General features: G+C 40.9%; 1 protein-coding gene across 10 annotated transcripts in view; it reads right to left on the bottom strand.

Moving 5' to 3' along the window:
- Positions 1–12064, bottom strand: part of kiaa1109 (KIAA1109 ortholog) — a 66572-nt gene that overhangs the window by 12157 nt on the left and 42351 nt on the right. For 3 of the 10 annotated variants that reach the window (XM_044373938.1, XM_044373941.1, XM_044373939.1), the window contains exons 58-76: positions 11845–12013; positions 11383–11594; positions 10081–10164; positions 8917–9115; positions 8743–8802; positions 8369–8595; positions 7133–7309; positions 6427–6557; positions 6168–6291; positions 5948–6060; positions 5486–5576; positions 5008–5067; positions 2588–2856; positions 2177–2392; positions 1683–1863; positions 1407–1596; positions 915–1076; positions 662–801; positions 298–493 (exon numbers count right to left, since the gene is read on the bottom strand). In XM_044373938.1, the coding sequence (XP_044229873.1) occupies positions 298–493; positions 662–801; positions 915–1076; positions 1407–1596; positions 1683–1863; positions 2177–2392; positions 2588–2856; positions 5008–5067; positions 5486–5576; positions 5948–6060; positions 6168–6291; positions 6427–6557; positions 7133–7309; positions 8369–8595; positions 8743–8802; positions 8917–9115; positions 10081–10164; positions 11383–11594; positions 11845–12013 (3001 nt within the window). The remainder of the gene's footprint in view (positions 1–297; positions 494–661; positions 802–914; positions 1077–1406; positions 1597–1682; positions 1864–2176; positions 2393–2587; positions 2857–5007; positions 5068–5485; positions 5577–5947; positions 6061–6167; positions 6292–6426; positions 6558–7132; positions 7310–8368; positions 8596–8742; positions 8803–8916; positions 9116–10080; positions 10165–11382; positions 11595–11844; positions 12014–12064) is intronic. The other 7 variants (XM_044373944.1, XM_044373942.1, XM_044373946.1 and 4 more) reach the window with 7 other exon arrangements.

Raw genomic sequence — 12064 nt, 5'->3', positions numbered from 1 at the left:
TATAATGTACCATCTCTATACTGAGGAAAGGATCTGTGAAAAAACAAAAGGAATACCAGAACTTTCATGATCTGACAAAAAGACAGGCTAGAGGGAAAAGTAATGAATACAAGAGAACAAGCTATGAGCATCATTAAACCACACAGGGCCTAGACACTGCATGCAGTGACAGCTAGCAGGTATGTGCATCGTAGCTGATAAACTTTCAAAGAGTCTGACTGAGAACTTTTTGCAGTTCCTCACGTCATGTATATCTGCACATATGTAAAAGGGAATTCTCAGTGATGCTCTACAGACCTTTGCTAGGAGGAGGTTTGGGGATATGCTGCCCCGGTGGAGTGGAGGAGGGTGGGTGTGATCCCTCGGTAGGGTGGGCTCCTGTCGGGGTCTCCAGTTCTCCACGGTTGGAGGAGAAGACCAGGTCTAAAGAGGGCAGTTTGAGCATACACTCCACTCTGGACATTGGCAGGCAGCTGAAGCGGATCTGAGAGGGCTGGAAACACAGATGATATAACAGCCTGAATTTCTCACTTTTCCTATTCTCTTCAGAGACTGAATATATTAAATGCAATATTTAAGTTACATGATTTGAAAGGTAAATATGCTCTGGACAAAGTGAAGTATAAAAATTGCAGCCGGGCTGTGAGAGATCTTTGAATACCTGGACTCTGACGTAGACAACCACGTCCACAGGGAAGGAGGAGTAGGCTGACGTAGAAGAAGAAACCAGGGAGGTGGTGGATTCTTCCAGTGGCTCCACCGTATCAAACTGACCCATGTCCTCTTCCTGGGAAGCCACAGCTGATGGAGGAACACGAAGAAATGGCTATGAATGCCAGACAACTAAGTTCTGCTGTACAAGTCCTCAAGGAACAGACCAGACGGTGCTTCACATCTGACTCCAACAAACAAACCTGCATAGTTTCTGTCCACAGGAGTGATGGGAATGGTTTCTAGCGCTTTTTCCAGGAAGTCGAGCAGACAGGGGCTGATGACCATTTCCTCTGGCAGAGTCTGGAGGGCTACCCAGGCATACAGCTTAGCCGTCTTTACACCTCCGCTTCCCTTACCTTTGGCTGCAAAGACACATGGGAGTTAAAAGCACCAGAAGCCTACACTTGAAAGCTCATTTTTTTAGACTATAAACAAAGGGGAATCATATCAACAGTCATGTCTTTGGCGTGGTGTCTTTCCCTCTGTGCTGTGCATCAATATGCATGAGCCCGTTTGATCAAAGGTGCCCTCTGGATTCATGCCTTAACATAAAGGATCAAATCACATGCATTTGATTCGGCAGATCCACGTGAAGATGTGAATCGTCAAGAGCGGAGAGGCGTGGCGCTGTGGTGTCGGTGATTAGAGATGGTGCTAGGGCATGCAATTAAGGATGATGGAATGCTTAATACCTGATGGAATAGGTGGGGGCGGGGGAGGTAGGAGCGAGTTAGTCTTGCTTTGGACAGCATTGGGAGGGTTGGGAGGGCCGCTATCTTTCATACCATACAGCTTCGACTCTTTGGAGAGAGTGCGAGGGAGGGAGGATCCACGCGAAGCGTTGGGCGACTCCGTCTTCAGGGTCTTGGAGTTGTAGTGCAACTGGAAAGAAAGAGAAGAGTTAATTATTCAACGTAAACACAGAGTAGAAACTTGTGGGCAATGTGGATGCTGAGGGAGAAGCTGACCTTAACATCTACTCCTGGAATGTAGAAGACTGTGGTCTCCAGGTCGTTGGATTTGGTCTGCAGGGAGGAGGGACATTTCTTGCCAGCTAGGAGGTGAGTGGTGGAGGTGTAGGTGGGCTGCAGCTTCTTCTTCTTGGGAGGAGACTCCTGGTCTAGACTCTTGAGGCTGCGCTCACAGCTCCTAAAAAACCCACAGGGAGAGCAGTGTTGTAATATGAAGAAGGTGTGCTTATGCCTGATTCTGTTAAGTTATCTGAATACGCTTCACGGTAAAAAGTTTCTTGTATCCACTGAGGACAAGCAGACGCAGCTGTTCCAGCAACAGCATAAAATTTTATCTGGCAAATCACTGAGGAGGATTTCAGAATGTAGAGTCTGATTTGTTCTTCTTTTTACTAGATGTTTCAAAAATGAGTTGCAGCAGCAGGAGACAGCAGGAAATGTTATGTCTGAAAACGTGTAGTTTTCAGAACAAGAGGTGCTTTTCATCGTACCTTCTGAAGGAAATGTCCTCATGCTCAGGTTGCTGAGTGGTGGGGTGAAGGACACACTTCCCGCTGTCGATCTCCACACGGACATCCAGCTCAAAGTCGATGTTTCGTTCAGTGGCTGGGCCACTGAAACTGCGATTGGCGGCCGTGCCCGGCCAGCGCTCGCTGAACAGCTGACTCACGGCAGAAAAGCCTGACGACTTCCTGTGAGACGCTTGGCTGAGAAGACAGAGCAAAGAGACTGTTGTAGTGAAAGCTGAAAACTGTGAAACCTCATTTAAAGTATAAGATATAAATCATAAATTCAAGGCTTTCATGCAGTTATAATGTGAGATTAATGGTGCTTTTCATCTAACATTCATCACAAGAATGCTTAAGTAGACAAAAGCAGGGCAAATAAAAAAGAAAACTCACAAAGGCCTTCGATAGCTCGTTGGTCTTTCACGTTCAAACTCGTCCTCCTTTTCGGAGTCCTCGGATGAGGACCAGGACAGGTCATCGCGCCTTATGTCGTCGTGCTGGAAGGGAAGTGTGGATGAGAAGACAGCAGGGGTGCAAGGGGCACTGAAAACTGAGTGCTGGCCGTCGGTAACGGATGGAGAATGAAGATGATGGTGATGATGAGGATAGGATGGCTCATCGATGGTGACTGACAAGAGGTCCACCTCTGTCTCTTCAGGAAACTTCAGAGAAGGGTAGAGAGTCAAACTCAGGGCAGATTTTATGTCGACATAAAGCTCTTTCTATTTAGAGACATCAATCCAGCAACTAATGGAGATGATGTCTTAAATAGAAAGCTAGCCAAAGAATCTAAACTTTGAGGGAGGAGTGTTCTGTTGACTGGACCATATTGATTATTTTTATTGATTATTTTCTCTTCTTTATGACATTCAGTCTTTACGTAAATAAAATCTAAAATCTAGTACTAAAATCAAATACCAAAGAACAGTTTAGATGTCTAGTTTTTGACAACATGTCCAATGACAGAACACTACCAGCCTGCAACTTTTCTCAGAGGAGCTGAGAGGTCATGCACTTTCTGTAAAGAGGAATGAAAGAGAGACAGTGTGAGACAAGGAGGAAGATGAGGACAACATGAAACCCTGACAGGAGAAAAGGTGAACATACTCTCAAAGAGAGAGTGAAGATGGAGAAAAAAAAAAGTTTAAAAGTGCCCTTATCTTACCAAGAATGTGAGAAAAAGCTCATTAATCAACAGTAACAACAGATCCCCAATGTAGCTATTGACAGAGGCTGACTGCTCCTGAACATCCATAAATCTTTGCAAAGTGCATCTGAAAATAATCCAGACTTAAGATCTGTCTGAGGGTCAGCTCCACAACAATATTTGACCTTATTTGTTAGGTTGTTTCACTGACCATCTAAAACCACTGGCATGGTATTAATCTAATCACAGAAATACACGTTTGTGAATAACTCTGTGGCCAAGGCAAGTATGTGGGTGGGAGAAGCCAAATGACCACGGAGAGATTGACAAGTGAGGCAAATGCAGTCAATATGGCCTTAAGCAGAGTCAGTCTGGGTCTGTCATCATTAAAGAGTGATGATTGGAGGCTTTGAGTCGTGAGAGAGATTTGATCATTTACACCGAGCAGGAAAATACGTCTGCAGGCAGATCAAGCAACATTCAAACTGTGCTGAGCGAAAAAACCCAGAAAAACCTTCATATATTCATGAAGTGTTTCTTTTGAATTACTGAATGAAAGGTTGGATTTTCTGAGTGCATTTTTGTCACTAATGAATTAGTTTTGTAACAGTTATAATATTAGCAAGGTCTTATGATTGCAGCATGTAGCAACATGACATAATAAGGAATAAGTTAGGAAAAATCATTTTCATAATTAAGTGTAATTACATTAAACCAAAAAAAAAATAAAAAAAAATGTTTTTTTATTGAACCTGCTCTTTCCAATAAGCTCATGTCTGCTTTGGCAGGAAACCTGATATCTGTTTGTACAGCACAAAACAGGAAGGTGATGCCGTTAAAATCTTCAGACTTTCAGGGAGGGAGGGATTGAATTGTCAATGAGGTGTCTAATTAGATCATGGTAATCACACCAATTTAATATTATATACTTATGTTCATGGCACATATGAATCTCAGCTTACATACGTATTCAATCTTATATTTTGATATTGTTGGGTGTGAGAGAAGACTTACTGTTGTGACAAACAAGAGCCAACAGACTTCGGTTCAGATGCTTACCATGCAGAGTTGTTAGAAATCAGCAAATATATTAAGGTTGAAGCAAAGCTGATTAGGATTTTTATGCAGTTTCAAGACAGGATGAGCATGAGTGGACTTCATAATTTATCATAATGTAATCAAACCATAAACTTGTATTAGCTTTTTTATTATACAAATTAGTTTCTGAAAACATGCTTTTGGTGAGCTTATCCGAGTAAAATCAAGGACAAATTGTTGTCTTGCACAGTGTTTCTTTGTACTTGATGGTATGCTTCTGGCATTCATCAACAGAAAAGTAACAAAGACTATGGAACATACATTTTAATGCGGTCTCTGTAGAAGTATAAATTCTGGAAATATCTATGCAGCACAATAAATCACACAGAGCAGGATAACAGTAAGTTATCATGCAAATCAACTCACACTACTGTTCAATATAATGTTGCTGCTTTAATAAACCTCTTAATGCAGAAGCTGGTATTTCATCATCCTGTTTCGACTTTGCATATTCAAAATCCTATCAGCACCATCAAGGTAATCACAGAGGAGAATAGGAAACAGAAGTATTTGTTGGTGTTGGTTAGGTATTTGAATTGGTTAAATTCAATTTTTTGAAACCATATACCTTGAATACCTCTCCTGGACTGACAGGTGCAAATGCGGATTCCAAGGCCTGATTATTAAGCTTAAATTGAACAGAAGAGTTATCAAAAAGGAGCTCATCCAAAATATACTCATAAAAATCCTCAGAGCATAATAGCCGCTCCCTCGGAGCTGCTTTTAAAATAGAATGTAAAACCCCCATGATCATATGATATCATGAGGTGTATCATGTAAATATCATATGGTATGGAGATCAAATACATTGACAAACACATAGAAATGGAGGATGAGATGATGATTTTCAAACATAAAATGGCACACAACTAAAGATATCTACTTTGTCATTGCATTAATGATTAATTTGGTTATAAATTGCGTCAAAAAACAGACTTCTACAGTGCAATTAAATCTATAAAAAGCTACATTCGGTTATTGTGTTAAAGTTGTCACTCTTCTGTGTTTATGTGAGATATGCAGGATGCTTGTAGAAATATGTTTACCGTGTCCTGGATGTTGAAGGTGACCCGGGGTCCAGGAGAGGCAGCATCCACACGCACATCTGGTAAATCATCCACATCCCCTATTCTGGAACTGGAGACACAGTAAAGTGACATAAACTAGTGCCAGGTAAGTGCTAAATGACATTTGTACAATATAAATTAGCTTATAGTTGGTTTCAGGATATAGGTTATAGGTTATAGCGTCTAATATCATTACTGCATTCATTCTGAGATATCTGCATAATTAAAATATGAGCACCTTTTTATTTCCCCTGCATTCTCTTTGTAACAAGGTTAATGAGAAATGTTTTTGGAAAACACACAGTGCCAGCAGCACTGGTGTGAGACAGAGATTACATGATCTCTTTTGTTTACAGTAAGTGCTAGATTAATCAACCTTAACAGTGTCATTTCCATTACAATATAACACCAGGGAAAGTGGCTACTCCTGCCCTCTGTTACCTCTGTCTGTCCATCCTTTTTAGAGGCGGCCTGCCTGCTGCTGCTGAGATGCTTTTGGAGCGGTTGTAGCTTGGTTTATAGCCAAGACCCCACTTATCTTTTAGAGAGGCCGCCTGGTGAGGAACAAACACAAAGTCAGAAACAGGTCTTATAAAAGTATACTCAGACTGCTGTGGTGAATACATTGCTATTTGTGGCAGGTAAATAGATGAGAATTCACCCTCATGCTGGAGCGACGTAGTTTCTTTCTGACGTCTCTCCTGATGTCGTTGACGGCAACAGACTCCAGCTGCTGATAGCGTTGGATCTCCTGGTTGATGGTGCCCTCGCTGGCCCCCAATTTCCTGTAATTAAAAAAAGAGGATATAGATAGTATTAACAGGATAGCACTTGTGTAACCTTTTAGAATTATTAATGTCAAATCATATAATGTAAACAAATAAGAGTAAACTAAACAAGTGAGAAAGCCGGAATCTTACTTGAGGTCGTCGATGACCTTGGCCTGTTCATTCAGCTCTCTGATGTCCACCACCCTCTTGGTGAACTTCCTCCCGCGAGCGTCAATCACCTGGTTCCCCATCGACATCTGCCTTCTGGGGTCAACGGTCTCCTGTTGGATCAAAAATAATGATACACATCCAAACACTTTTATGTGGTCAAACTGAAAAAGTCACAAACCTGCTGATCAAACCCAAAACCCTTTTTTTAAAAACAATCTCCACCAGGCAGTTGCTGTAAATAAAAATGCATCCTTCTCAAATCAGTCTCATTAAATTTGGGTTATTTTGATCTCTATGATTCAGTCAGAGTAGGTTATATGTAGTTCAATCAACACACCAGGGACAACAAAATACAAAATGGCACAAAACAGGAAATACCACCACCACCATCACCACTACATTCAAAGTGAGAGAGGAAAGCATCCTTGCCACAGGCAATTGTGTAATTTAGACTAATTTATTTCTTTTTCACCCATCATTGAAGCTTAATGAGGAGGGCAGTGAAAGCAAATGCTAAGCAACACTATTATCTACTCTGCTATCATGCTATTTAGCTCCAGCATAAAACAGCATTGCTCAGCATTGTGGAATCCACAACCCTAATTTGTGACTGATATGTAACGCCACCTTGGAAGTGATTTTGTCAGCCCAGAGAAGAGTTTAATACTGTGGGGTGGCTACATACACAGGCCCAGGAGAGAGGTCTTTGGGCCCTGGCATTGCCTGCTTGGGGGCGGGGCGATGCACAGTTTAAGTAGTCTGCTGGGACAGATACACTCTGAGGCCTGGGGTTGAGGCCCAGGAGGTGGTTTACCAGACGCCTCCTTAAGGTCAGCCGTGGGCTGAACAGGTTCTCTGGACTCTGCAAACAACGGCAGGGACAGATGGATGGACAGGTAGGAGAATGGACGACTCGGGTCAGACTTTACCTTCTGATGCTTTGTTTTTAAAAAAGTAAGCTAGGTAAGATTTCTTCACATTTATTGGTGAAATATTAAAGGAACAGTTCAAAATTTGGGGAAGTATGCTTAATCATATTAATTGTATGTTAAATATGAAGTTACCACCAGCAGCCAGTTAGCTTAGCTTAGCATGAAGGACTGGAAATAGCAAAAAACAGCTAGCCTGGCTCTGTGCATAGGTAACAAAATCTGTGTACCAGCACCTCTAAAGCTCACTACTGAACACATCCTACATGGTTTCTTTAATCTGTACAAAAAGCATATAAGTAAAAAGAATAATTTGTGGTTTTATCGGGCATTACATGTAGGACTATTTCTTGGCCAGGTGCAGTGAGTCTTGTTGTCACCATGAGATTGCCAGGCCAAGCCGAGATTAGTCCCACACATAAGGCCCCGTAAAACCAAAAATTGTCACATTCAAGGTGCTGGTACCCAGATTTTGTCAAGTTTAGACTGAGCCATCCTAGCTGTTTCCCCCTGTCTCCAGTCTTTGTGCTAAGCAAAGCTAACTATATATATATATATATATATATATATATATATATATATATATATATATATATATATATATATATATATATATATAAACATGCACACTGTTTGGACATTTCCCAAATGTCAAACTATTCCTTTATCTTGTGACAACCAGAACCAACAGACTCAAAAGCTTCACTACCTACATTCAGGGTTTTCTCTTCTTTTCTTTCTTTTATAACTCTCTAAGTCTAAAGAAATGATTTTTAAAACATCTTCTTCCAATGAGAACTTTCTCATTGGAATCACAACAGGACATCTGATCTAATTGTCAACAGTTGCATATTTCTCTTGACATAACACTGTGTCATAATAACTCATTTGAAAATTATATTTAAATAGCAACAGGATTGTCTAATCTAGCAGTGGTGGCAATAGTATATCAGTATACTTCCTATCTCGATTTGAACCCAATACTGACTGACCATGTGGATGGTGGGTGACATGCTGTCAGCCTCGTCCTCATCTGAAAGGTCCGCCATGTTGACAGAGTTCAGGTCAGCAATGTCATCTATGTCCTCCTCGCCCGTCAGTGATGTCAGTGTGTTACCCAGAGCATTGAGCCTCTTGCCAATGTTGGGGTCCATGTGAACGTCAATGCCGCACATTTTCCAAAGCACATTGAGAGTCCATGTACCAGCACTACTGCTCTCTGTTTTGAGGAAGAAGAAAGAATAGCAAAGGATGCAGATAAAAATTAATGCAAAATAAAAATTTCAGACAATTGTCTCATGTTTATTGTGGAGCTCTAGGGTGTGATCCATATTTTTAGGACCAGAGCTTAGTTAAAAGAACTTGCCTGCAGATGGCTGCCCTGTAGTCCTGGAACATACTTCATATGTACCATCAGGGACTATACCTATATACAGACCACAAACAGATGCATAGGCAACATCCAGTCAATATTTCAGAGGTGCTCTAGCTTTTAACATTTATTAAAGGCTATAAAACTGAAGCATATTGTGCCACTCACAAGCATTCATGACCATGTCCCCTCGGATTTCAGGCTTCCAGTCGTCCCAGGAGGTCTCAAATCCCTCGGCGAAGCGGATGCAGAAATTCTTGAAGTGGCCTTTGCTCACCAAGGACTCTGAAGAGCAGGCGGTGATCAGTGTGCTCTCAATGGTAAGAACCAGAGCTGAGCCCGTGTCAAAATCTATGCTGTGGTTGGCCTGGTGGAGGAGTGAGGAGAGGGAGATGGGTTACCCGAGCCTCGGCTGAGGGGGAAGTACATGGAAAAAAAACCCACTTCCATGTATTGGGAAAAGGCAGAGTTAGCTGGTAACACTTCATTCTGCTGTACTATGTATCCATGGAAATGTAATTATGGTCCACACAGATCTTTTCATGTGATTTTAAATAGATCATATTTTGTTAGAATACTTCAAATCAAGGTAGACATTAATTGCAAAATCTGCAAATGACAGACCATTCATACATACTCTCACTGTACTCTGTGGACGTCTGAGTGAAATGTTACCAAGCTTTTTGGTTTGTTAGATTGGGTTTTACTGTCGGATGGGAAAAGATTCGCCCACATTACCTGAATTTCTGGATTAATTCTGTATTAATCCTAAAATTACAGTCTGATCGTCATCTCAGTCATAACTAGAAGCAGAGGAAAGTATGTCTTATCTTATAACTATTCGATTACCTGTCATTATGACTCAGATCACAATCAGATGACAGTTTTGGAGCAATTCGTGCAGGAATCCAGGTAATTTTCAAAGGTCAACATGCGTTCTCTTAAGTAGACAGAGCCTGCCATGTGCAGCGATGCAGTGTGTTATTAGATCTAGTGTGGGTATATATTGTTGGGTATAAAACTTTGTAGAATTTCATGGTAGTCTGAAAAATCTCCATTTTAGTAACAGATAAGCAATACATTGAACACCAACTGGCATAACCTCTTTTTTAGTATTAAATAATTACACACCTCAAAAAACACCCCAGACACCAACTCAAGCTTCATTAGTTGTTATGCCAGCGCTGTTAAAAGTGGTGTCACCCGCGATTTCAAGAAAAGAGCACTTGTGATGCAGTGTACTTGTGACAGATTTCATGACAGATTATTGATCACAGTAAGTCATTGTCCCACAACAAGCCATCACAAGAGATGTAATAAATTGTAGGTTACTTTTCGTGCATTTTTATGCCGGCCTACTGATGTGCTGGCCCCAGCTTCAGAGTGGATGCCCTCCGTAACTGGTACTTGTCCTCTCTATGGAAATAAGTGTGACATAACAGCTGGTATATCTTGTCTCTAAGGACATTCTGTGAGTATAACAAGACATCTGATACGGATCATTCATTGATATCCAGTGTTTCCCCTAGAAATGCACTAATGCACTAAATCAGGTAAATTTTTTTAGCAAAACAAAATTTCAGTTGACACGTCAGTCTGAATCACTTCACATAAAAAATACATTTTTGAAAGAATTATGTTAAAAAAAAGTTCTACATTTGAAGCAGATAAACAGTAAAATACATTTTGTGGATAAAAAAAAATAAACGACAACACTACTGCAAGTCTCTAAAATAAAAATGTCTACCTAAGTCTATTTTACAGTAAATCTAACATATGTTGCACATATGCCTTGTCATTAAAAATAGGCCAGCCAGCATGTACTTATGTTATGAGTCTGTATACGATCAGAAATTGTTTGCTTTGCATTAAAAGTGTATATTGTTGAGGTCAGTGAGAGGAAGAGTGTGTGGAGGTGTAGACATGTTTAGTGGTCTGCTTGCTTAGCAACAGTTACAGTAGGGGAAACACTGATATCAAAGCTGATAACAGAAGATCATCTCTTTTTAGGAACATACTCTTCACAGAAGTACATGTTTCTCAAGGCTATTAATAAAAGAGAAATAAATGTCATGAGCACTGGTACAGTAGGTGCTGCCAAATGCCAGTGAAGAAGAAGATGATCAAATGCAGTATTGACATAATTTGATAATTTGAGAAAAGAGGCCAAAAATTATTTCTGCATGTTATACTTCTTTTTAGTTTACACGAGATTCCAAATGAAAGCCTGTTTGTTTCATTACAGTAAATGAAAGCTACTGACAGAAGGAGACGCATGTACATTTTATATGCTACACAACACATCTGCAAACCTTGGCTTTACATGAAGTAAAACACAGCAAAAAAAAAATGCAACCATGGTAATTAAATGCCAATGGAAGATGCGTTAACTCTTTGTAAAAGGTTAGCTTTCTGCTCAAATTATTTGCCATAAACATCAAAATAAATGTGGACAGTTTTACCTAAATGACCTTAAAGCTAACAGACAGCAACCCTGCTATTGTTTATACACTATATCAAGTACAATATATATAAACTTGGACATCTATGCCCCGAAGTTTAGATGTAAAATATCTTAACGAAACTGATGATAGACCAAAAAAACCCCCAAAAAAACCAAGCATAGCAGATTACCTGGGATGTATTGGTGATGGGTAGGCAGATGCCCAGGTCGTTGACCGTCAGTTGAAGGAAGAGGGTGCTGAAGGCCTGGGCTGAAGTCTGCTGGATGCCTGGCAGCTTGTCCACCACCTCTTTTGTGGCCATGTGGATGTCCTTGTTGAGGGCCATGCGCTGCTCATTCCAGTTGTCATATGCTGCCTTGTAATTCAGCCAGAAGAGCACAGCTGCAGAAGGAAACACAGGTGGGTAGAAAGAGTTTTTAAATCTTGGATGTCATGTGAAGAAGTCACAGAAGTGTTAGAGACTTCCAGTTAACTGAAAAACCTTTATGAGGTTCAGAGTAGGGCTCAAGACATCAATACATTTGGTAGATTTTTGTTTTTTTAATATTTTTTTGTTTCTACATGATGGATGTGTTAACTCCAAGAGCATACGAGGACTGTGATGTGATTTAGAGAAAAAAATGAACTGAACCTCTGTCAAATGCCACTGGTTGGGCGAAAACAATTGGTCTGTTGAGTGTGATGAGGACAGCTTCCTTGTCGGAGGAGCCGCTGATCTCCTCCTGTAGAGCGTTCCGCAGACCGATCCGCGTTCGGAAGTACGCCACCTGGTGGAAGTCTGACCCAGCCTCTTCATACACCTGTAAAATGACATGGAGTCAGATAGCCATCTACTAAAACCAAGCAGGTCC

The sequence above is a fragment of the Thunnus albacares genome, chromosome 15 (assembly GCF_914725855.1).
Source record: "Thunnus albacares chromosome 15, fThuAlb1.1, whole genome shotgun sequence".
Taxonomy (NCBI): Eukaryota; Metazoa; Chordata; class Actinopteri; order Scombriformes; family Scombridae; genus Thunnus; species Thunnus albacares.
Note: the sequence above shows the minus strand (reverse complement) of the source record. Positions and strands in the feature narration are given on the sequence as shown.